The sequence below is a fragment of the Melanerpes formicivorus genome, unplaced genomic scaffold (genome assembly GCF_026170545.1).
Source record: "Melanerpes formicivorus ecotype bairdi unplaced genomic scaffold, bMelFor1.0.p_v2 SCAF_6, whole genome shotgun sequence".
Classification (NCBI taxonomy): Eukaryota; Metazoa; Chordata; class Aves; order Piciformes; family Picidae; genus Melanerpes; species Melanerpes formicivorus.
Window position 1 is genome coordinate 6,755,179 of NW_027142358.1, and position 26,283 is coordinate 6,781,461.

General features: G+C 40.5%; 2 protein-coding genes across 9 annotated transcripts in view; one reads left to right on the top strand and one right to left on the bottom strand.

Moving 5' to 3' along the window:
• Nucleotides 1–6,255, top strand: part of CFAP43 (cilia and flagella associated protein 43) — a 64,823-nt gene extending 58,568 nt beyond the window's left edge. For all 3 annotated transcript variants that reach the window (XM_068139415.1, XM_068139416.1, XM_068139417.1), the window contains 4 exons: nt 309–473; nt 2,391–2,471; nt 3,487–3,640; nt 4,302–6,255. In XM_068139415.1, the coding sequence (XP_067995516.1) occupies nt 309–473; nt 2,391–2,471; nt 3,487–3,640; nt 4,302–4,456 (555 nt within the window). In that variant the 3' untranslated portion in view covers nt 4,457–6,255. The remainder of the gene's footprint in view (nt 1–308; nt 474–2,390; nt 2,472–3,486; nt 3,641–4,301) is intronic.
• A 35-nt stretch (nt 6,256–6,290) lies between these two features.
• SFR1 (SWI5 dependent homologous recombination repair protein 1) lies at nt 6,291–14,814 on the bottom strand. Of its 6 annotated transcripts, none has more exons than XM_068139428.1 (5): nt 10,390–10,448; nt 9,525–9,569; nt 8,243–8,355; nt 7,140–7,526; nt 6,291–6,945 (listed from the first exon to the last, which is right to left on the bottom strand). In XM_068139428.1, the coding sequence occupies exons 3-5, from the start codon at nt 8,336–8,338 to the stop codon at nt 6,754–6,756; spliced, it is 675 nt and encodes a 224-aa protein (XP_067995529.1). In that variant the 5' UTR covers nt 8,339–8,355; nt 9,525–9,569; nt 10,390–10,448; the 3' UTR covers nt 6,291–6,753. The 6 variants fall into 6 exon arrangements, with proteins under 6 accessions (XP_067995529.1, XP_067995531.1, XP_067995533.1 ...); XM_068139430.1 differs by having other exon boundaries at nt 10,380–10,434; XM_068139432.1 differs by lacking the exons at nt 9,525–9,569; nt 10,390–10,448 and adding an exon at nt 14,737–14,814.
• Between the last annotated feature and the right edge of the window lie 11,469 nt (nt 14,815–26,283).

The following is a 26,283-nucleotide window of genomic DNA, read 5'->3' on the forward strand; positions in this document are numbered from 1 at the left end:
ACAGAGCAAGGCTGTATTTTGTAGAGCTAAAATGACTCCCCATTCTTACAAAAGACAGTAAGACAGAGAGAGAGGTTAGTTGTAATTTTCTTCATCTCCTTCTGTGATCCAAGGCTGTGGCACAGAGCACAAAAGGGAACCAAGTTCCACAAAAGATGACCATCTGGAGCAAAGACTGGAGAGAGACTGCAATATAGCCTGCTTTCTTTACTAAAATTGTAACTTCAGAAGCTTGCCCATCTTGTTGCAAAGAATTATTGCATAATCTGTAAAGTGTGTTAATTAAGATTAATCTTTTTTTTTTTCAGGCTCAAGGAGAAAAAAAAGTTGCTAGTATGGTGGAATGTAAAGACTTCTCTAAAGGGATATTTCAGTTAGAATGGGAACACAAGAAAATGAGAATGCAGATTGAAGATCTGAACCAGAAGGCTCGAGATATTGTAACACTAAATATTTCAAAAGATCGCCAGCTAGTGAGTTTCTCTAATTTATATTGTGACTGCAGAAAATTTTGCTGCTGTAAGATAGTTTATACCTCTTAAGTCCCTTACTACTATGGAAAGAGTCAATGCCTAATAGGTTTGAAACTCTTGAAACTGATCGATGATTAAGTTCTTTGGGATGTTAGGTTGTAAATGAAGGCAAAATTATCACTAACTCTTAGTGTTTCAAAACCGGCACTGAGTATGGAATGAGGATTTTGCAACCACAGGGAACAGATCTTTTAAATGTGTCACTTCCTTTCAAGTGAAAGGTCTGAGGTGCCCCCATCTGGTGTCTCACAGTACTACCGTAACTTTGGCTCGGTACACAAAACTGCGTGTACCCGCAGAAGTTTCACTGAGCCTTGCTCGCTTCCATCTGTTGACCCAGCAGCAGAACAAGGGTTTGCTCTGCCTGGCAGGCAAGAGGCAGAAGCAAGTCAGCACCCACATAGCTTTGAACAAGCCCTGCTGGCAGGGCTTAAGTAAAATTGTGGAGGTGAGGCAAGGATACAAGTGGGAGAAGAATCATGAAAGAAGAAAGGTTGTAGGGGAAGCCCAAGGGTATGGCAATATGGGATGTAGAGGGCTTCAGGAAGAGCTGATGGTTTTGTGATGATATAGTGGAGGGCATAAAGGTTTGTACTAAGGGATATTGGAGGATGGGTAGGCTGGAGACACTGCAGTAGGGAGACCTATAAAGCACATTCTAAAAGAGGAATGTTGGAGAACAGGTAAGGATACTGCATTTCAATCAAACAATTAAAAGAAACCCCCAAGTACATGTTTTTCTCAGGCTTCATTTGTTGTGCTGCTCTCCAAACTGCTTGTTCACTTCTGAATCACAGCCAAGGGACTCCTGTAAATAACACCAACAAACATCTTTACAGAGAGGTGATGTGACAACACACTGAAAAGTTCTTGTAGCAAATTTATCACCAGCGTTGCGATTAGTTCACACTTCATTTAAACTGATGAGCAGGACAATTGCCCTTCAGAGAGAGTTAGACTTGCCCATAGCAAGGGCATATACCAGTTTAACCAGAATTTGAATGCTCTGAGGGGTTTGGCTTTACTTCGCTTTTTTGGTAGAAATGTGGGGTTAGTAGGAAAGAAAAGACAACAGAGGCTCCAGAAATAGGAACAGAAAAAAAAGTGGCTTTGATAAATGTGTGCAGGCAAGGACCTGACAACACCTGGAAAGAGGGCTATTAATGAAGCAGACAGTGAAAGTACTTTGGTGCTAGAGACAAGGAGCCTGCAGGACTTTTCCTATTTATCCTATTCTAACTAGAGCTGTCCACAAAATTTTATCTGTGGGACAGTACTCTGGAAGGGTGAATCTACATCTACAGAAATGTCTGCTGCCCATTGTAGGTCATACAGCATGTTTTACCATCTGTCACTTAAAAAAAAAGGTATTTTAGTAGCAGTGTGCCCAAGAAAATATCTGTAATAATCTGCAACCCCAATTACCATGCAGGTACATGAACAGTAAAAGAAGTAAGAACTATGAGAAAGCCCATTGGCAGAAAATAATCACTTTCTTCTCTGACCTAATGATAGACTGTATAGTACTTTGGCCTCCAGCTATGTTAGCTTAGACTACCTTATAAGCAAAAGTATAGCTTAGGGTCTTTTTGACATCCTCATAACAAGTTTGCTTGGTATTTGTTTCCATTAACACATGATAGATAACACTCTCTTTAATGCCTGTGCAGTCTGGTATTAACACAGCATTCCAGAATATCTTTACAGTGCTCATTTATGATCCCTAGTAAGACTTTTCACTGTGAAAAATTCTAGCAGTTTGAGTTTCACATGGTATGATTGTCTTTATGGAAGTGTGGAATTGTTAAGAACAAACAGGCTTACTGAGCTGGTTTCTTTCTGCTTTTAATTCTTCAGTTCCTAACTGAGCTGAACTACAACAGCCGCATCGCCCACCGTATTTCAGTGATGGAGCAGAGTCTTGGAATCATGGATGAGGTACATGCTAAGTGAATCACCACATCTCAGAGAGACAGAGTTTAAATGCAACCCCTCTCCTTCATTAGCAAGGTGTTTGTAAGGAGTAAGTGCAATCAATATAGGCGTGGTAACTCCTAGGACTGTTGTAGTGTAGCTATAGCAGCACAGATGAATATATACAGCCATATAGTTATTCATCTGGCTTTCTGTAGTTGCTTCAACTTGTGCTGAACTGACTACAGCAGCAGATCTCTAAAGTCTTTGGAAGCAGTCATCATACATGGATTGTGGCACAGATCAACTCTACAGAGAGAAAAACTTCTTTCTCTGTGACAGGAATTAAATGCTTTCCTTCCTGAACATCTGAATGCAGATCTGCTTATTGCTTCTTACAGAGTACTACCTATAAAAGTCACTCTTCCATTTCTAATGAAGCTTTCCTCCAGTCTTCACTGCTTTAATGTTTCTCTCCAGGAGCACCAGCCTGTTCATAATACCACTATCCCCCTATATTCAAAGTAACAGACACAATCTGATTTTGCTGGCGCCCTCATCAACATTCAAATTATTATCTTTGTTTTTAAGTGATTCCACTGGATTTTCTCCAGGTTGCTTTACCTGGCATCAGCCTCCTCTTCTCACTAGCATTTCTCTTCCCCCTTTACAACCCATCCAACAGTTTCAGCACAACAATTCTTTCTCCAGCAGCTCCTAGCAGCCAAGAATGTTTGGTTCCATTGACTTACTTTACTCCCTTTGCTTTTCAGACTTTATATTTTAATGTATCTCTCTCCCTTGACCCATACCTCTTTGTTCCTTGTCTGCTACTTATATTAGAACCCCATAAAGCATACTGGAACCCAGTGTGTGAAGGACACCATACGAAGTAAAGCTAGAATGTGCTACTACTCAAAGTACATGAATATTTCTTGAGTTACAATGCCCTGCTTAATAAGATTATAGGTTTCCATGATGTTTGTCTGAACAGCTTTTGTATTTCATATATTTGCTGTATTAATTTGGAAATGGACAGCTGCACAAGAAGAATGTGAAGAGACGTCAGAAAAGAGTTAAAGAGCTGGAGAAGCGCATCAATCTGAAAAACCAAGCAAACTATGAGCTCAGCCTGGAGCTGAAAGAAATGCTTGTCTCTGTTTCAGAAAGGAGACATATCTCTGAGGCAGCTGGTGAGTCACAGTAATGCACTTTAAGTCATAAGCAAAGAACTTTCAGAAAACATCTCCAAGGCTGGACAGTCCTGTTCTCCATCAGCATCAGCTAAGGGGCAAGGAATACCTGTTTATTACTGTACATGCACAATTAGCAGTGCCCTTTTTAACGCTCCAGTTTAACATTGTTTACTTAAGAGCATACCTAGAGACTGTTGCTCTTGTAACCAGAGTTAATTGACTAAATTGCTGAAATTATTAGAGTCAAAATATTACAGTAATTAATACGCTAATTAGGCAACATGCCTTCATTCTTCCCCAGAACTGTTCAACCTACTTGTTTCCTCCTGTTCAAGTGAACTGAGGCAATAAGGTGAAGCTAAGAAGCGTATCCACTGACAGGAAACCTGTCAAGATCTTTCCACTAGTGAAAGACAGTTACAGATTTTTCAAAATGTCAAGTACTTGCTAGAAACTGAAGGAAGGATTCCCAGTGCCCTTTGGAATTTTTTTTTGCTTTATTCAGTACTGTAGACTCAGAAGCCCAGCTGTGAGCCTTTGTAAAAATGCTTGTCTATTTTGTACAGAACTTGGAATAACCACAGGGGAGGTCCAGTATAAATACACACTGTACATCCCCTACAAGCACAGGCTAACCCTTGTATTTTGTTTTATGCAGACACAAAGTATGCTTCTGAGATTGCAAAGCAGCGTTACCAAGAGATTTTGAAGCAGAAACACCTACGGGGTCTTGTAAAGGAACAGGAAGAACAGTTTGAAATTCTTCAGGCAGAAGTTCAAAGACTAAGATCAAGAACATTCCCCATTCTTTAAAAATCAGAGTCCTGGTATATAGTACCATAGTTTTGACTGAAAAAAAGAGCTTGGACATTTGCCTGCTTTCTGCTCCTTGAACTTTTTTTCCCCATAAATGATTTCTTCTGTGATTTCTTCAAAAATAATTTGTTTCAAAGATGCATGTTTGTCTGGTTTTGTACATTTCATACCTAGTCATAGCTCCATATTTCTGTTCATAAGATTTCTGCCATTTTAATTATATATACTACATAGCCCACTACAGAAAACAGAGGGTACAGAAATTGTAGAGTAATAGAACAGATCTGTTTGTATATCCTTAGTACTGCAAAAGATCTATGAGATTGCACCTGCAAAAATTCATCTGTGCCTTTGACTTCGTCTTGCTTTTAAAAATATACATCTGTGATTGCACAGATCTAGGTCAGTGAGATGATGGTATGCCTCAGCATGACCATGTGTGCTACCTGGCCCAGACCCTAAAGCTGCTGCAGCTTATGATAGCCTAATTACCCAAAGCCACCAGCAGCTCTGGCTGCTGCCACTGGCAGAATCACAAGAAAACTAGGTTTGGAAGCATCAAGCCCCATGAAATAGTTGCTGCTATCTCCCACCCCTACACACTGATTTGTGATCCAGTCTCCTGTCACATCTCTCCAAGACAGCTAAAAATGGCAACCCTTTTATCAACAGTTACTAAAACTGACTGCTGAAAAGTGATCATTCTCAGATTTTTATTTCCCTCATCCATGGTGAGATTCTTCACCTTTCTTACATTCACATAAAATCTAAATTAATTCCATTGTGAGAGCATTAACAGCTTTGATACTTTCCTCTAACAAAATTCTACACTTGTAAAGAAAACTACTTCTCCTGTCACCACCTCCACTTTCTGCTTTACCATCTCTTACTAGGGTCTGTAAGGATTCTAATTATATCTTCATTCTTCTTGCAAGACTTCTTTCTGCTGAAACTTTCCTAGAAGCAGCACAGTTCCAACTTTGCCATGGCTCTCAGGGAACAGTACTCTCCACCAGGCACCATCATCTTTTTTTTTTTTTTAAACTAACATAAAGAGGCAGAATAGTATCTTAATACTTAAAATTATCAGCAACAGAGGTTTTTCTTCATTAAACCTCTGTGGATAGCAGCAATCAGTATTCTTAAAAGCAAATCACAGACTTAAGTCTAATGAGCCCTAATAATGTTGAAAGGATCTGTATAATCTTTGATTTTCTTTCCCTTGAAATATGTAAGGAAATTATTCCCTTGTCGAGGAAATGGGAAATGCCACCTAAAATCAAAACAGTTACTGTAGAACCAGTAAGGAATGTGATTGCGTATAAACCACTATTCACAGCAGGGACAGGTGTAGACTAGTTAAGATTTATGTATTGTTACACCTGATGAGCAGTGATTTTGAGGAGAATAAAAGCATATAAAAGTCACCACACTATATGCACAAGCCCTGATGAGAGAAATAGGCAATTTCAAGTAAAGATGAAAAAAGCATTTCAAAGAGACAACATTTATTGGAGGATATATGAAATGCTGAAGTTTTACTCAGCACTGTGAGGCCAAATTTGAAGGATTCCCATTATACAAGGCCTTGTTTTTCTTACTTATCTGAAGTGACAAAACACCTTGGCTCTCATGTGAAGTAGCAGAGCAGACAGATGCTGGCTGCAATTTTCTTGCCTTCCCTTCTATTAGCTTAGGCTGTGGCAGAATGCTTGAGACAGTTTCCTTAAAGACAAGAGGCTGGATCAATACCTTAAAATGGTTGCATTATAGCACATTTCCCTCAGTAATAACGAAAGATATCAAGAACATCTCTTGCAGCTTCAGAATATTAACACCGTGAAAATTAGTTATCTTTATTTAACTTTCAAAATGCTCTCATTAACTGCAGGAAGACATTTGTAAAATGAGGATGTATCTGTGAACAAAGCACTGAACTCTGCCCTATCTGAACATCAATAGAAACAACAATTAGAGTTCATTATTTCAAGACAAGTAACCCTGGAAAGACTGATCAAAGAACAGATTGCCTTCTCCCTGTTAAAGTATGACTTAATTTCATTTTAATTTTTATTAAATAGCAATTTTCTAATCTATTATCAAGTCAGGTTTTCCAAAACAGCATCAATTTGATCTTTTCCATTAAGTAATGCCTTTTACAGTGCTTTATACAAGGATCTGAGAAAAACTCCTAACCTCAAAGCATAAAGTCCATTGTTTGATCAATACATCTAGTGTGTCAGAATTCAGTCTTTTCTGCTGTTGCACGTAATTAAAAGCTTTCAACTTGCAGACTATGCATCCACAAAATCTTCTTCTGTTCTGCTGTAGTGCAATAGCTGGTCTTCTAATCCAAAAGTATCTATCAGCTGCGTGAGACTCACTTTCTTGCCATCTGTAGAAAAGGCTGACTGCAGCTCATACAGCATCAGCTGGGTACCACTTCTCCATTTCGCTATCAAAGCCTGCAGTTCAGACAGGTTGCTCTGAAAGAGGGACATAAAAAGTGTCACTTGCTGAAACGTGGGGTCTTTTGATGCAGATCTATTTTCTATGAAATGCCTTAAAACTGAGAAAACAAACACCACACAAAGTGAGTCAGTATTGTTGCTTAAATTAATGAGAACTGCACCATGATTTCCACTTAAAAGTGCCTTTTCAAAGGTTCCCTTTGCCTCACCTTGGATCGATACATCTTTACCAGTTTGAGCCTTCGAAGTAATTCTTCCTTCTCTTGCACTTGCTTTACCAGCTTTAATTTTTCTTCCAGAGACTGTTCCTGGCTAAGATCAGCCTGTCGCACATCTGAATTCTCTGCTGATCCACAGCGACTGCTCTCCTGTAAGGGACTTCTGAAACATGTGCGTTCAATGCCTTTTTCTTCCGGGTTTTCAGAACTGTCCTGTCCTCTGGAACAACCTGTACTTGCCTCTGGCAGGCACCCTTTGGCAGAATCAGCACAGTCTTTTTCTTCAGTGTCTATTTTGAGACGCTTTGGTACCGTAAAATTAGCATTAAATGAACGCCTTGTTTTCCTTAATCTCTCCCTCAGAGCTGCACTCATTGGCTAAAAAGAAAAATAATAAACAAAAGCAAAAAAATCCCAAACCAAACTCAGAAAGATCAATTTTTTTTTAATCAAAATAGTAAGAAATATTTACCCTGGTTATTATTTACATGCAGACTACTTGAGAGCACCAGAAGTTATTTGTATAATTTTGACTGGATCATGCTTTGAGATCCTTCATCAATAAGCATCTTCAATATAAGTTAACAATTATTTGTTATAATCCATTTACCTGTGAAAATATACTAAAATATGGGGGAGAGGGCTTAGTTAGGGAACACTTGTAAACTAGCCCTACCAGATACTTGAGCCCTATAAATCCAGATGCTGAGCGTGGCAGCATCACCATAATGCATGCTAGGATGAACACTGAAGTGGAGATCAGTGTTACAGAGAAAATGCAAACTGAAAGCAGCACACTCCATTGAAGTGCAAGCACATGTCATAAAGTCATTCTGCATACAGAGCAACCCAGAAAACTGGGATTTGAGAAAAGTGAAGATGACAGATTAAAACCAAGCAAACATACAAACAAAAAGAACCCCCAACAAAACCTACCACAAAGCCTAGCTAGCTTGTAGCTATGGGAATAACATACCTCTTTCCAGCCTTCCAGCAAAAAAAGATCTCAGGGACTTCTGACTACTTGATGACTTCACTAGCATTTGTTACTATGAAGAGTCACACTATTAGAAAAACAGGTAAAGTTTTCAAACCTGTTTCCCTGAACTAGTCCTCTGTGGAGGTGCTGTCCCGGAATCCTTTGGAGTATGGCACAAAGATGGCAATTTATCATGCAATGGCTCTTCCATCTCGAGATAACTAGTTTCTGTTAAAAGAATTAATTAGAGTGCCCTTTTCACTTGATTATAATGAGCCATGTGGCTGCAGAACAGAGTTAAAAGCTCCGATAAGAAATAACTAAGGATTATTTTCTAATTCTTAAAAAAAAATGACATCTGTATAAGTTACATAACTGCTCTGTGTGCTAGGTAGCATCTTGGCTTGTGAATGGCTTTTCTTCAAGAGGATGAATGAGACTACTAACTGATACAAAGTATCTTAATATGATTTTTGTATATCATTTTCCCCCCACTCAAAGCTGTATGGATTTTTTTTTCTTTAAAGATGAAAAATGTTTTAAAAAGTCTTACAGGCATTCTCTTCCCCCTCCCCCCCCCCCACTTATATCCTCTTTCTAGTGTTAAAAAAGGAGCAAGACAACTTCTAAAGCAATTGTGTCCATTACAGCATGCCTATAAATCCAAGGTCAGGTCTTGCAACCTCGAACTTCCCAAAAAAAGCTCACTCCTAACAAACTGCATTTGCTTAACTTAAATGACCCTTACAGCTTGTCTAACTGAAGGCAATAATCCTTACTAACACAGGTTATGAGGAGCCAGTCCTTCATTTAACTGCATCCCAAGCAGTGATAAAAGGATTCTTGCAAGCCACAAGATTTTTATTGCCCACATACATAAACAATTAATCTTTTCTATAACGGAAAATAATTGAGTACCTGCGTCGGTAAAAATAATCCACTATCTCATTTAATCCTTCTGGGGATGCTACTGAAAAAAGTAATTACTCACACAAGTGGAGTTTTAGATTAAAAGTAAGCATCCTCAGTTTGCTCGGAAAAGCACCTTAATGAAAATAATAAGTCATGCCTCCCAGCATGTGCCAACTGCTAAACGATTTGGCAACGTTTAACTTAGTTTAGCACTTGTGAACCACCTGCTAATGACCACAATGCAGCTGGAAAATCGTCAGCTACACCCCTGTTTATCTGCAAATTGCAATTAAGAGTTTCAAAACAGAAGCCTCTTTAAAATAAAGTCCTGCGAACAAGTCACTAAGCAACACAAAACTGGCACGAGGGGCTTCCTCTTCAGAGATGACACACAGCAAAGCTTCTGTACGCCAGAGCTGCATGAACCCAGCAACCCTCATCTTCCTGGCTCCGCACCAAAGGACACAGGTTCTCATTTATCTTACAAGCCAACATTTCTCCCAGTTGTTCGAAATCCAACATACGGGATCCTATTAAAAGAAACCACCAGACTTCAATAAAGAAAGTCTAGTTAATTGGGCATTTTAGCAACCTATCAATTAAACAGGAAGCCCACAGCACTCATAAAACATAAAGCAAGTCGCCCATATTATTTTTTTAATGTGAGCAAGGGTGTAGAAAAGGCTAATCGCTCCTATGGATACCATATATCATAAATAAGTAATAAATCTTACTAAGTTGCAAACTCATTTCAAGCCGGAGAGCTAGCTTGGTTCAGCTTAGAAAAAACAACCCTGTGACTCTCTGCCTTCGCATTCTAATGCAGATTATTTGTCTTCAAATGACCCTGGCCAATGGATCACTAATACCTGTTGTCTTCTTTAGCAGCACTTTCCTCCTGCACTCTGAAAACCCTTCCCCACGATCTCAGCCTAAAAGTTCTTCACATTTTCAAGCACAGATACTATTTCTCACAGAAAAATAATTCTGCCCCACAAGTAAGGGGCCAAGAGGGGAAATCTGATTTTGCACTTTTAGGTGAGTACATGCCTCAGTTTGCCTGCTTATCGCTACATTCTGTAACAGCGCTTACTCCTTTTGTGTTCTCCTCTCACCAGCCAAAGGCCCCACTTAACAACAACAACAACTTTCCTCTAGTTACTTTTCCACCGTGGAGAAAAGCAGAAGGCCGTCCGGCCAGGGCCCGGGGACGTGCGTGTGAACGAAGGAGATAGCCCTGAGGGTCCCTCTCCCCTAGCATCACTAAGCTTTAGGGAACAAAACCCGCTCCCCTCAGTCCTAGGAAAAGAAGCCCAGCAGAGATAAACCCTCCCACTCACAACCCCTCACCGGCCTCAGCGCTTCAATCTCCCGCTTCCGGGGGCAGGGGCGGAGCGGCGGCGCCCCAGCCGGCGCGGGTGGCTCTGCGCCTGCGCACAGGGGATTGCGGTGTGGGGCTGTGGGGCGGGTGGTGGAGGCGGGGTCGTGTGTTGGTGTGGCGGAGAATCCTGAGTGTAGCCGTGTTCTGGAGTTTCTGTAGTACGGGGTATCCCAGGGAATCTTATACACGCGTTTTTTGTAGCTTGGTGTGCAAGGCGGGCCTGCCACCCTGTGGCCAGAGCCTTTTCCAACGCCCAGTGCAGCTCTGCTGTGCCGCGGGGAGAGGCCTCAGCATAGCGCGCTTCCCGCCATGGGTGACAGGGCAGGCCCAGGGCTCAGCTACAGTTGCAGTCGTGCAGTTCAGGGCAGGATTGGAGAGTGCTCTGACGCTCAAAGGCGCCGTTGAAACTAGCATGGCTTTCATATCTTTACGAGCAAACTTCCCTTCCACGCCGATTCCTACAAAATGTTTTTCCAACATAACGATCAGGACTGACAAAACGGGCTGTGGAAGGCACAACAACAGTCCCCACCCCGTAGGGGTGATAATCAGTGGCTCTTCGAGCAGTGCCCACAGCCAAACTGCCATGCAGTGCATCAGGGCCTCACACAGCTGTGCTGAATGTTGACCATGAAACGTCAGCACCCACATGCGTTCACTAGATCGTGCCCTTAATTTGTGCAGCAGAAATGCACTGATTTCTTGCCTAGTTCCTCCTCACCATCGCCGGTAAGGATGCTCGATTCTCTGTTTTCCTTGTGAAACTGCCATCTGTACTGAGGCAAGATACACTCGCACTAAGAGGTGAGTAAGCACTGGGTGTAGGTGTGATACGTTAGCAGTCACTGTGCTTTTGACCATAAGAATACAAAGATTTACTCCCTTCAAATAGAATTTCACAGGGATGATGGCAACGTTTGCCCTCCTACTGGGAAAAAAAAAAGTAAGCATTTAAAGCCCATCAAGAACAAATTAATCTGGGAAATCTTAGAACTTAGGTCCTTTAGATTCCTCCTTGTATAGGAGTTGACTATCTATGGATGAAATAGATTCAGAACTTTTAACTCAGTAGCAAATATGGGAAGTTAGATTACATAACTAATTTGTATGGGCTTTCATAACCACATCTAGTGAAAAAACGTACGGTAGCTCCAATGTTGCAGCACTCTGGAGGCATTGTTTAAGCCTCTCCCCATCTTTAGTGTTGATATTTAATATTTGCAGCTAATTTAATGTCATAAATATTCTGTATTACTAATATGTTATAAATGGACTCCTGAGTGCAACAGGAAAAGTGCTAAGAGAACTTCTGTTGCAAATTTATCAAGTGGGTTGAATCTGAAATACGCTGGAGCTTTGAAATGGCTTGCCTCCAAATCCACAACATATTTCCTTCTATCTCAGTGATGGTGCCTGCTTTACATTACTCATGCTTTATTGTGTACAGACATGTTTGAAGTGAAGTTGCACAAGGGCAACAGAAAAGTTTCAGATTTTAGATCATTTGCCAGCTGAGATTCCAGTAAGATTTTCCAGGACACATGAAAAAGTCATCCTATGCATTATCATTGCTGCTTTACTTCAGCAACGCCCACATGCCCCACCCCGAGTGAGGATTATAGTCTGTTTGAGACTGTCAATATAGAAAGACAGTTCCACATGTGTTTATGAATGTAATGTACTACACATAGATTAAAGGAAATAATATTCACTGATAGGAACACACTCTAGGGAAGAGATCCTGTTTCATACTGGTGTATTTGGCTGTGTTTACCACATTTATTTATGGATTGGCTTGGTATTTCTGCATGGTTCTGCAAAAAAAAAACCAATTTGTCCATAGTCTTGCAGGAGGGCAGTGATGGAGCTGAGAACTAGAGTGTCATCAGCCACTATCCAGTGACTGTTCTGTACTTTTACTGCAGAAACCCAATAATGACAGACATTGTTATCTGAAACTTAATATTGGCAAACAGGAGTCAGACTAAGACCTTCCTCTGAAAAAGTGCACATCTGTTTCCCTTGAGGAGCAGAGATTATCTGTGTGTTATTGCTACTGGCATGTTTATGGCACACTGTAGAGTGTTTTTCATACTGTTCAGCTAAGCTCAGTGGTATGTGCACACAGCTAGGAAGCTCATTGTGATGCAGTCTCCATTAAGCACTACTATGCTATTGTTTGATTTTCTTTTTATTCCTTTTGTGACCAGAATAGTTTAGGGTAAGCAAAATAAAATAAAAGAATGCATAGGAAATTGTGCACAGGGTAATAAAATTATTGAGCTCTATTTGCTGAACATATTGCTTCCCTTCTGAGAAACTTGTTTCCCCAGGGAACCAGAATGAAAATAGGTTTCCTGATTTGTTTTTGGTTTGCTTGGGATTTTTTTTTTTGGTTTGGTGTTTCTGTGATGACATTTTAGTGATTGGATTTTTACACTCCTTTGCACAATCAAAAGATATTCTCTCCATATTATCTCTTTCATTAATTTTATATTACCAGAAGAGAACTAGGACTCACACATCATCACTGGCAGGACAACAATACGTTATATTCCCCTGTGGGCATCATTTGTAGTAGCAAAACCAAAGTGGAGAGTAATAGTAAAGGATATTGACTTTGAGTGTAGTCTCCGGTTTGACCTTTTATGGTTTCTAAAGGTGGACGTCATGAGGCTGATGCTGATCTCTTTTCAGCTGTGGCAAGTGATAGGACAAGGGGCAACAAGTACAAACTAGAACACAAGAGGTTTCATTTGAATTTAAGGAGAAACTTCTTTAAGGGTGCGGGGGCACTGGAACAGGCTGCACAGAGAGGTTTTGGAGTCGTCTTCTCTGGAGACTTTCAAAACCAGCCTGGACATGTTCCTGTGCAGCCTGATCTAGGTGTACATGTGTTAGCAGAGGGGTTGGACTAGTTCATCTCCAGAGGTCCCTTTCAAACCTTACCATTCTATAATTCTCTTCCAGAACATCAGGACCTTCACAGAACTTCCTTGTAAAAGTTTGCTATCCCCTACAGCCATGCCTTTTCCTCCCTAAACATTGTCAATGGGTAACTGAGATGTTAATTAACATAGTAAGTCTTAAGGCACATATATGTTACCCCCTTCTTTCACTTTAGTGAAATCTGTTGATCTTGTTTAAAGCCGAAGGATGTATCCTGACGCATGAAGTACACTCTGCACTGTCTGCATATTCACTTGTGCCTGAGGCAAGAGGGTGGAGTGTTTTTTTGTGCCTAACCACTAACTGCTGCAGAAATTTTTCAAATCCTACCCACTTCAGCATGGGCCTAGGGCTGTGTTTTTGCTGGCTGCAATTCACTATTTGGGAAAATGTTCTGACTTGCTTATAGCCATGTAAATATATCAAGGGAAGGGCTTTAAAGACCAGATTCTTGGAGTAAAACCAGTTTACTACCACAAAACCTGTCCTTGGGAGATAGATTCTCTTCTCATAATGGTGTAAATGTCCTGCAATTGCAGTGGAGTCACTAGAAAGACAATAAGCATCAAGCTAAAGCAAGAATAAAACTTTGTAACCTTTTCTGCTTTACATTCAGAGCTTGTTTAGACTATCCCTTATTTTTAACTTCAATTTTCAAGGTACCTGTCTTGTGAAAAAAAAAGATGTAATTTATTGTAGCTGAGGGCCATTGCAATTTGCCATTACAAGAGAGAGTGTAAGAGCCAGCTGAGATGGGCTTCCTAGTTTTTCCTGCTACATGTGTGAATAACCGAGTGGATGAACCACAGTGCTAGTAAAAGGGAAGGGCATAAACCTGTCTCTTATTGTTGTGTGTGCTTGTGGGATTTTCTCTGCCATGGTCATGCCAGAAATTGCATTTTGAAGTCTTTACGAGACTGTAGCAGACAAAAGAAATAATAAACAGACTTTCAGTGCCTTGTCTTTGCTGGAGAACTGATTGATCACCATTTCAAGAAAATTCAAGCCTTGTAAATCTAAGTCCTTGCCCAAACTAGCCCCGGTACAGCTTTTGTCTTCTGTGATGGTCTGAGCATAAGTTTAGATTGCAGTGTTGTTCGAAGAGTCCTTTCATTTTCTCACATATTTAGTGCAAAAAATTGTTTCATGTTATGCAGATACAGCTCTTAGGTTGCTTGCATTTACCTGCACTGCTGAAACTGGTGAAGCTAAAGAAGTGGATGCTGTTGATTTGCAAGTGCAGACAAGTTAGTTTGAGGGCAGTCACCCATAGGTTGGAGGCCTTGGGTAGACCCAGTGGATTAAACTGAGGTGCCAAACAAGTCATCCAGTAAGCAGGTAAGCACAGATTGAAATGCACACCTTACCTTCTTCCTGGGGGGGTTCACAGTTGCTCTGAGCATTGACATGAGTGGTGTCCAGCTTCACTTCAGCAGCATCACTGGTTGTCACAGTTTTCTACCAAGCATACCTCCTTCCCTACCAAACTCCAGCATCAGCATGTAGGATTTAAAAATACACTTCCTCTTAGTTACTAAGAAACAAATTAGGTCATTCACCTGAGGCTAGAGAAAGACTTACAAAGGAAAATTATAGAGGTCTTTTTCTAAGGATGAAATACAACTGTGGTTTTTATGGGAGTTTTCCATCTCCATACAGCTGACGGAAAAGTCATGTCTAGAAGGCTGAGGTTTCAATGTAGCAATATTGTCAGCTACTGACCATACTTATGTTGCAAACCAGGTTAGTACACTTACATGAGAGCTGGCTTAAAAATCTCTCTCCTGTTTTCTTGGTCATACAGTTAGTAACTGACATAATATTTTAAGTGTGTATAATTGTGATGTGAGACCTATATCTGCGTAATATTCATGCTAACAAAATTGTATCTAAGGGGAGCTTCCTCAGGATTGTGAAGCAGGCAGTTCACCAAGACATGTGAGCAGATATGAAACTCTCACCTTTTAATATAAATGTTAAAGCAAATCCTTCAAAAACAAGACTTCAGATACTCTCAGACAATGGGGACTCAATAAATACTTGTTACCATCCTTTCTCTCAAAATGTCTTGGTGAAATATGCAGTGAAACTTTCTGCCTTGCCCTTGTTTGTTGAGTAAAATATGCTGTTTATGCCAGTACAGCTCATTTCAAAATGAGTGCTTGTGAGTTGTATTATTTTTGTTCCAATTATTTCCAGAGGAATTTCAGTGCAAATTTTCTGTTCATTTTTGTATCTGAAATAACTGTATTTTGAGGCCCTTCCTCTCTACACAGGCATAAGAAAAAGCCTTACTGATGAGTGTGTGGTATTTTCTTACAGTCTCCATGGGGTGAAGTGATTATTCTCACATTATTTTTACTGTTGTCATGTTGCCCCATTGGAGAAAGGCAGCTTAGTCATTGTGACATTTGAAGTCATTGAGAAAGTTCCTGCTGAACTGAAGGGAAGCAGAACTATGCTATCCTGGTGGAAGTTAGTAGAAGTGTGGCATATGGAGCAAGCTAATGGTATGGTTTCATGTGGTGCTGAGATAGTGGAATTGCAGCTGACTGCATTAGCACAAGTGTTTCACACTGTGTTTAATGTGTGAGAAGGCAACCAGTCTCCCTCTCAACACATTAAGGAAACTGTATTTTGGGCGATGAAGATTTGTCTTAAAAAAGAGTCCAGGAATACAAACCTCATGCTGAGTGAAGAAAGCAAATTCTTTACTGAGCCAGGTTAGCAAATGCTACCAACTTTAACTGGAAACATTTTCACATCAATAGCCCTCATTGCTCTGAGATTGTGTTCTGACATCGGTTACATCCATCACACATATCGACAGTTCCTGAACAAGTTGTCATTGTCATCAACCTCATTGATGACAGCCATGCCTGATCATATTATTTCAAGTAACTTCTGTAACTGGAGATGCCCCAGTACATTCACAGCTGAAAGAGTTGTTCTGGTTTTGATGTACATTTTACACTTGACTTAATTGCAAGCTTTTTATGGGTAACATGTGCCAGAATAAGCTATTCCGTCATTATTAAATGCTTGGTGGTAACTCAACACATGGGAATGCATTGACAAGTTTTCTCTTGAAGAACTCCACAGAAGTTAGATCAGCAGGTTGATCACCCTGGAATTTTAGCCAGCATGTACCCTCCCTCTTCTTCAGTCTATGAAACAAGTCATGACTAACATTAAAACTGGATAGGAAGTCCTATGGAGGATCAGCATTGCATGTGTGAGTGCATTCTACTTAATGTAGTCTCCCACTACTGTGTTGCTGAAAGTTGATGCTGGCCTGCAACATCAGAGTTACTGCATAGCACTGTACAGGAGGAGGGAAGCAATTGTGTCCCTGTACTTGGCACTGGCAAGGCTGCACCTTGGATACTGTGTTCAGTTTTGGGCCTCTCACTCCAAGAAGGACATTGAGTTGCTGGAGCATGTCCAGAGAAGGCCAACAAAGCTGGTGAAGGGTCTGGAGAAAAGTCTTCTGAGGAGTGGCTGAGGGAAGTGGGATTATTTAGTCTGGAGAAGAGGAGGCTGAGGGGAGTACTCATTGCTCTCTACAAACCCAAATGGAGGTAGTAGTGAAGTGGATGTTGGTCTCTTTTCCCTAGTGTCAACTGATAGAACAGAAGGAAATGGCCTCAAATTGTACCGGGGAAGGTTTAGATTGGATATTAAGAAAAATTTCTGTATGGAAAAAGTGGTGAGGCACTGGAATGGGCTGCACGGGGGGGTGGTGGAGTCACTGTTCCTGGAGTTGTTCAAAAAACATGCAGACATGGCCCTTTGAGACACTGTTTATAGGCATGCTGGTGGTAGGTTCCCATTTGGACTTGATGACCTTGGAGGTCTTTTCCAACTGAAATAATTCTATGGTTCTGTGAAGACAGAAGTTGCAGTGGCATCATCCGAAATGTGGAGAATCAAACCCCACACCCTGAAGTCACCATGATAAACTCTGTTGCCGCTGTTAATTAGTGATGCACTTACTTTTGAAACAGCAAAACTCCATGGGCCACTTTCATCTTTAGCCTACCTGATTTCAATGGCATCAATGACTTTATATCAATAACTAATTGCATTTCACTTATTTGTAGAAGTTTTTCATCTGGATAATTCGGGTAGGAAACACAGAATGAGATTAAATGCTGCTCAAGTGCTTGCTTTATGGAAAGCAGCTAAGTGGGAGACACAGCCTTCTTCAGTGTTTTGGCATATTAAAGCCATTGCTAGAATGAATGCAACGGAAATCTAAGATTCCCTTTACATTTATGCCCCACAGGTGCAGCCATGTTTGAACTGATGCTGGAAGTGATTAAACTGTGACTTAATGTACATCATCTCGGGTAGAGGAATCTCAAGAGGTGGTCACTGAGTCAGGATGCTCTTTCATGAGGAGATGAGTATGTGTTCAAATCAGAGCATCTTTAGAATGATTTCTGCAAGTGAATATTTTCTGTGCTTTCCCACTGATGTTTTAAAAATGCAGATCCTAGGTTAATTATCCAAAAAAAATGCATTGAAGGAGCACTCTTAGCAGCTTGTTTCTGATTGTTTAAAATGCTATTTGCCGTTGTCCCTCACAGCTCCTGAATACTTGACACAGAAAATATTCTGTGAATATTTCACATGCACACAAGTACACAACAAACAATTCTCTTGTATTTGATCATATGTTTTTTTTATTACAAATTTGTTTCTATGTTGGGAGCTGATTTTTTTTTTATTGTGCATTTATTTGTACTGCTTCTAGATGCTGATAATTTTTTAACTGTCTTGTTATTGTTTAGTTGTGCAGACACTGTGCATTTGTTTTAGGAAGAGCTGAAGGATTCACTGCAAAGAGCTACAGTAAAGTAAATGGAATGGAAGTAGGAGCATGTAATTCTGGTAGATCCTTTAATACCAAGGCAAGCATAGTTCATTGCCCTTGCCTTGTGAGCTGATTGCTTGGTCTCTGTCTTCCTAAGTTTTCATTATAATAGTTTATGTGCATGTACTGGCTTGTTGATTTCTTTGTGTTTTGGTTGATTACATGTGCTTGGTGTGCATTAGCTACCACAGATGCTATTCTGTCTGCCACATTTGTGTACTCAAATGGAGGGGATTGCACCTCTTTATTGATGAGGAGGGGCATATATGTGTGTATTAATGTCTCAGTAAGCATTAGATGTTGGACTTGGCTGTTTATTGGCAAAAAAATGGTGCTTCTAGACACATCAAGAACACTAGTTTCCAATGCACACCATTCATGCCTGCTGCTAAGGAATATTAACCTGTAAGTTAAATACTGCTCGCTGTTCAGGCCAGTGAAGTTCACAACAGTTTGGCACTGGTTGTCCTTCACCAGCAAAATCCAGGACTTTTAACCTGCAGTTACAAGTTTAAAGACGCTTGCAAAATTGCCAGATTGTTATTATCAAAACAGTAATTAACTGAAGTGTTGTGCAATTAAACTAGACCAGCATGTGTCTGACAGCCTTGGGCAACACTAGGAATGAAGTTCCCAGTTCAGCACAGTACCTAAGTATGCTTGTAGCTTTAAGCACGTGGATAGTCCTCATGAAGGCCAGCAGTAGAGCTCAGAGATGAAAGGACTAGGACACTCAGTGTCTGATGAAGGCTGCAGGAATAGGAATTGCTTTGTCTGCTGTTGAAAACTATAATGGCATATATGACAGCAGTACTCAAATACATAAAGGTGATAGCAAGAAAGAAGGTAAGTTCCACTGAGAACAGAAGTGGCCCTCAGCTAAAGGAGAAAAGACTTGTTTTGGAATTTAAAGATATTTTCTAAGAACAGGTATGGTGAAATACAGACCAGGTCACCTCAGGAGGCTCTGAAACCTCAGGGAAATATTTTAAACTCTTTTAAAGGAAAATCTATCAAGAATAGCTTAAATGGATCTGGGTCTTAAGTCAGAGATGGACAAGATACCACCTAATTGAAGGCTTTCTCAGCCTTATTTTTTACTGGTCTATAATGTCATGTGCTTAAAATTTCACATGTACATTGAAATAAATGTACAAATTCTCACAGATTTCTTTGTTATAGACTTAGGCAAATGTTGTTCTGTCAGAAGCAGGATCAGTGAATCAGAGCTCTTACTGGGCTCCCTGTTGGTACCTCTTCTTTCCAAATCAATGGTTTCAGTGAACAAAATGTACCAATCTCCAAAAAGTATACACACTTGCTAGTGAGGGTTCTTCTCTTCAGGTCACCAGCACAAGAATTTTCCTAGTACAGATTTCTAATATTTGGGGAGTGTGTGGGATGTAGTGGTAAATATTATGTTCTAAACTCTTTAATTTATGCTGGAAGCTGAAAACATCTTTAGGTGTTGTGGTTACAAAGCCTTCAGCTGACAACTTTAATCATGGATGTTATTAAAGCAGAATCCAAATAGTAGTTCCTTTGCAAGCACTGGGTAAGAAAGGCAACCACCATAACACACATCTGGCAACCTTGTGATAACAATAAATATACCCAGAAAGATCCATGCCAGCAGGAACATCTGAAATGCATAACATATGGCATGAGGATGAGCCCAGGGTGCCTTGATTTTAATAAGAGTAGTCTGTGTGTTATCACAGGTCTCACAAGCTGAACTTCTGATAGAAGTAAATTAATGAGCATCTGAATCACTGTGCAATGAAAAGTTTGAGTAACAACTAAGTTTCCAGCAAGTCATCTTGCTGAGAAGTGACACACAACAGACCTGGCTTTTAGGAAAGGCAATGCTTCTGTGTTTTGGATAAGAAATGGGATTTTTCAAGCAGAGACACAAAAATAGAGATGGGCACAGTCAGAAGTTTCAGAGCCAAGTCAGAAAATCTGCCAGAAACTGGAAGTGGAAGCGACTTAAATAGCTTGGATCCAAGTTTTAAACTATTTTGAACTATTTAAAAAAGAATCTGCTAGTCTGAAGTCACTGCTCAAGCCCTGGTATAAGCAAGGCGGTGAAAATAGAAGCTGCCTTTTCCCCCAGGGTTCTGCCCTACCAGCTGAGCACAATGTACTTGCCATCATGCCGCCATTTCTCCTTTTACTTTTGATTTACATACCATCTTGGCACCGGAGAAAAGCCTCCTGGTAAAATGAGATCCCCTTGCAGGTGACATTATGGGAAGGAGTAGTAGGATTGCTGGTGGCTGTTAATGGGGAGAGCAAGGAGTAAAACACCTTTTGCAAAAGTGTTGAGCCCAGGAGAAGCCTCATTGTGCAAAGCAGTGTGACCCCGGCTAGATTAGGATCATATTTTTCTTGTAACCATCAGGAGAAATGTGTGAAAGAAGTAGTTAAAATGAAGAAGTGTTAAAAGTAGATGAAGAAGTAGTTAAAGTGAGGGAGTGTTCCTGCCTAGCTGAAAATAGAAACTTCCCAAACAGCTCTGGCATACTGGAGAGGTGGCCCTACGTTGTCACACTAATGTGGCCATTTTGATTGGAAGAGTGGCTTACAGATCAGTTAGCTGAATTGTGATGCAGCAACTTAGCAACATCTGGATTCTGTCTGTGCATAAACTAACTGTAAACTGTGATGCCTTAAAGAGTTGCATGATGTCTATAGACATTATTATTACTACTTTTGCTGCTAGCGCACCAATAAACACAGGTAGGTATTCCACAGACTGCACCTCTGTGTTTGTCACTGTGCCTCTATGCTCTTAGGAAGCAGAAATAAAGAGTATTAAAGGGCCATAGATGTGCACTGCTCTATTCTGTTCTTGTGGGCCACAAATCTTCTCTGTTTACCCTTCAACAAACAGGTTTTGGTTGGAATTAGCATATCATTTGTGGTTTTGTATGGCAAAGATGTGTCTGGCTAGAGATTTGCTTGCAGAAGCATGATCTCTGATGAAAAGTGAGAAACTTGGAGAGGTGTGAAGGAATAGGAGCATTTAGAAAATAACCAAGAATGGTGCCAAATACCACTTTTAAACCACATAAGAAGAAAGCTGCAAACTGAAAGGTGTTCTAGATTAAAGAGCAGTGAAGGATCATAAAGCACTTGGAAAAACCATTGTTAATGAGCTGCCAGCTATGACTTTTAACTTCTATCATGTTTTTCAAATACTAACTCTACTCTTAACTATTGATAGCTGGTGCGTCTCTAACTAGTCTGTAAGTCCTGCAACAGTTTCCAGCTTATTTTAGCCCTTGTGCCCACATTTTTTTCTGAATAGTTTCTGAAGAGAAGTGTTGTGTCTATGTGGTAACTGTTCCCTGTGGGTCTGACCTGCCATTCTGGCTCTGTGGAAATGTTTGTATGGTGAGGAAGTCTGTAGCAGGGTGTCAGATGTAGATGTGGAACTTGATCAAGATTACTGAAATGCTGGCATATCACAATAGAAGGGGGTCCACAAATGCTATTATTAAAATCAATGCAACAAGATACCTATGAAAGGCACTGTGAAATAGGTAAATGATATGTATAAAAATCTCTATATGACAACAGAATTTGAGAAAGATAGACCTTGTACCTTTCAGCCAAGATCTTAACAAAAAAATCCCAGTGTGGAACCTCTGTCTGTGCCAGCTTCCTCTGTTTCCTCCATGATAACTGTCATAGAGCAGGCAGCACAATGTAGACAGTTTAGCCTCTCTAAATCTTTTCAGTGATGGGGTTGAACAAGGAAAGGCCACTGTGGTTTCTGCAGACCTGACAGAAAGGTGTCTTTGTAAACAACTAGTTCATCTGGTTGACATTCAGTCAAGATGAAAGAATGTTCTAGACAAAGACAGACGTCTCTGTTGACAGACATCTTAGCAGACTGACTCAGCTTCAGATCTGAAGAGTATGACTCCTTTAATGCCTGTTTTTAGTGTGTTCTTGTGGAGTCAAGGGTTGCTTATCATAGCCTTTGTAGCTCTTATTACTCATGGCAGATAGTTTAAAACTTGTTGACTTTGGTTGTTCTGTACAGTGAGTCTACCATTAACCTTGCTGAAGGATTGAAAGTCTGACATGTTATCATTCACTCTATCCACCTAATTCCTTTTCCTAAGGAATTGGTTGATGAATTTGAAATGGCTTAAGATTTTTATCATATGGAATAAAGATAGGCAATTAAGAAGAGAAAGATACTGTGCTGGTATGCAAGTGATTTAGAACCTGTGACCAAATCCATTGCAGCCTAATGTGATGCCTTCCACTGTAAGCCTCCCATCCCTATGTTGAGGACAAAAGCATTTGTCCTGCTTTCAGGATTGTAGATCAAAGAATTTGTGGATATGGTATTGAAGCTGGGATATGAGTTGCTGGGTTGTATCACTTTAAATAACTTCAGCCAGACTTCTCTTTTTATTCAAAGTGCAATAAAAATGAAGTATTTACTTCTCATATATTCATCCTGCATTTTTGCCACAGGCACTGTGTATAATACAGAATGTAGCTTTGGACTTTATAGCCTCTTTGCTTACCAAAACCAGTATTTTAAAAAAGAAAGACTATAGAACAGTTGCATCAGTCTTTTATTCTGGACTCAGCTTTTTATTGGTGCCATAGATGACATACTTCTTATTTGCAGTAATTCAGTTCCTCATTTTATCAATATTTACTGAGATGAAGAGATTTTGAGGTGTGAGGGAGGGGAGTTTGAAAAGCAAACCACATTTAAATTGATACTGTAAGCAGTGCAATAGCTGATATTTCTGGATAAAAGAATATTGCCTGCATGATGAGTAAGTGCTTATCAAAACAGGTGTTATGTACAACTTACCTAGGCACTATGGAGCTGATGGTGCATTTGCTTACCTCCAGGGAGTAAATGTCCTTCCAGCAGAACTCAGCAAGGATGGTGATGTGTTTTTTGTGGGTTTTGTTTTGTTTTGGGGGTGTTTGTTTTGCTTTGTTTTTTGTTGTTTGTTGTTGTTTTAAATTAATCAGGAAAGCTGAAAATCTTAGCACTTGTAAATTAAAGCTTCAGGTATTGAATCAAGGAGTAGAAACAATGCACTGTAAATGAAACCATCAGTTCTATTTTGTAAATTAAGACTAGTTCAACACACAGTTTAAGTGAATGGGCCAGGGAAATGTACTAAATTGGAAGAATGACAATGTAACAGCTCACACAACTCTGCTGCCAGTCACATGAATTGAAATAACACCTTCCCTATGATCCAAATTCTTAGGAGTTAACACATTTCCACAGATCCTTGCTAAAGAGAGAGGATGGTTTAAAAATTGTGAAAGAAATCGAATGAGGACAGTTAAGATTTCTGTCTTGAAGAGGGACAAGAGAAAAAATGATAGAGGCATAATTTTGGTAATGTAGGCAAATGTTTCCAAAGAAGAGACAACTCTGAAGACAATCAGTTCCCAATGAGATTAAGTCATTTGTTACTCAGTACTTCTTGCAGCGTGAGAGAGAAGGGTCTCCAAGGCAGTCTCCAGCCTCAGTACTGATAACATATACAAAGCTTCCAGCTGCCATGTGAGGTGCATTCTGGAAGGAGATTTTACCAAGAGTCTCATGTCCCGTCTTGTGCTTGCAGTCCTGCAGGAGATCAGCAGTCTTCTAGCCATGTATATTGGATAATAATATTTTATGCCTCTGGAATGTATCTTCTAATAAAGGAGTGCCATTTAAATTGGAGCTCTGCAAGCCTGCACATGGCAGGTGAGGCTGTGTGCCCCAGGAAAAGCAGGTGCAGCATGACAGCAGCCAAGAAGAAGGTTTCAAGCCTTTCTGAGAACCAGTTCAACAAACAAACAGAAGGAGAAATACAAATAAAAACAATTCCACATTGTTACAGTTTGAGCTGGGTGCCCCCCTGCAATGTTTACTTCCTGTGTCCAGAAGTCCAGCCCAGAGGGGTGGACACAGGAAATTATGTAGTATTTCCTACCACAATCCTTTGCACCACTATAAGATCCAGTGCGGAGTCTAGCACTATCTCTTTTCTTCCTCCTCCGTCAGCTGGTAACTGGGGGAGATGTCTCCTGGCTTTGGGCCTGGCTAGGCCCAAGGCCACGGGGGGATGGGCAGTCTCAGATCTGGCCAGCTGAGACTAGCCTAGCAGTGGGAGGGGGAAGAAGGAGCCCTGGGGGTCTCGGGTGTACCCTCAGGTAGGGATGGGATCTCTCTGGGTCTGTTTGGGGATTTTTCTTTGTCACTCTGCTTTTGCTTTTCTGTAAAACTTCACTGCTTTCTATTTAAACTTTCCATCACTTTTGCAATCCGTTTGTCTGAGTGTTTATTGTTGTCAGGGGTGGGGGAGGGGGCTGCCTCAACCCAGCACACACATGCTTTCTTGCTACAAGCAGTCAGCAAGTGGTGTGATGTCGTCTTCAGAACCAAAACAATATCCAGCCTACTCCTCTATAGATTGTGGTGCAAAATCCAGTTTTACACTAATGGAAGCCAGTCTCCAGATTTAAAACTCTCTTATAATATTCAGATAAGCATATGTTTGGAAATTGATTTCTAGTTGTGAAACATCTAGGAGAACACAAAGCTGATGCAGACTGAAATTCCCATCCCTGATTAATATAACACCAATCTTTACTGTGATAAACGTCAGTCCAGGATAAATCTGTAGTGAGCAGTGGCCATAAACAGGGCTCTCAACAGAGCATGTTCCCTTAGAGGGAACGCCTTAGTAGCCCAGCAAGGCTTGTTTGCTTTGGCAGTGAAAAGTGAGCACCACCCTGAAATGCTTGAAAGCCTAATCACAGGAAGTACCTTCCTAGTGAAGAAGGAGAAGGATCATGTTGACAGGGACCATCTTTGGAACAGAAATCTCCTATAATGCTGTAGTCTTTCATTTGAATTCTGACTCAGGAAACCTGCTGAGTGGTCTCAGTCTTCATCATGCATGGGCCCAGGTGGTAGTCAGAACTTCTCAGGGTATACAGAGCACAGCTGTTTTAGCATGTTTGTACAAACCCACTTCTTTTTCCTCTCAGAAACATTTCTACTAAGCTTGACAGTTCCCCCAAGCATCCTACTATTTTAAAGCAAACATAAAATCTGAAGAGCTCAAAAGCTTGATTTGGCTGCTTTTAAATTTTGTTGTTGTTGTTGTTGTTTCCTAAAGTGGCAGACTGGTATGCCTGTGTTAATAAAATAAACTAATTTTGAATCATTTGCTTTCTACCCTGAACCCAAAATCACTAAGTACTTTCAATGGGCCAGGATGGATCCCCACAGAAGGGATCAACATATGCTGCATGTCCTGTGCCTGTAGCATGTTTTCTCTGATCTGATACGATAGTTTCCAGTCTTTTCCAACTTAGACTTTGAAGATTTTAAAAGACTTTTAACAGGAGGGGAAAATCCCTCCACTGTAGACTAAAATAATTTGGCAATATGCTTCTTTTACTTGCCACAGGTTCCTCTGAAAGCCTCTGGCTGAAGACAGTGGGTGAAATGTATTTCATCCACAGTGGGCCCTAAATTGTCAGGTTGCAAACCAGAAAAGCCAACGTATTGAATACACATTTAAAATCTCCTTTCTTTCCCTGGGTGATCATTTGCTTCTATGTAAATCAGAATCCTTGACAACTGAAGCACATTCTCTTGGTGACCTGCAAAGCTGTATCACTAGTAAGTGCTTTAAGAGGATGTGCTCATTGTGCTTGCTTCTAGTGCTGAGGATCCCCCACCCAAAATCAGCAGCCCTGCTGCTAGAGAAGCTGTGCAGAGAGCCCTCTACATTTTATTGACGTGTCTCTCAGGAAGATCCCTTTTTCTTTTGTACCTGGCAGAGCCATGGAGGGTCTATGAACACTGCAAGCATCACCTCAAGAGTGAGCATAAACCTGCCGCATCAATTAAGTCACTGACTTTAATTCCACATACTTGGTTTTGGCTTGATATAGTAGTTTGAGTTCATTCTGTCAATACAGCATTTAGGACAAGCCATGTTCTGGAGAAGATACACTGCCAAATCCCTTACATATC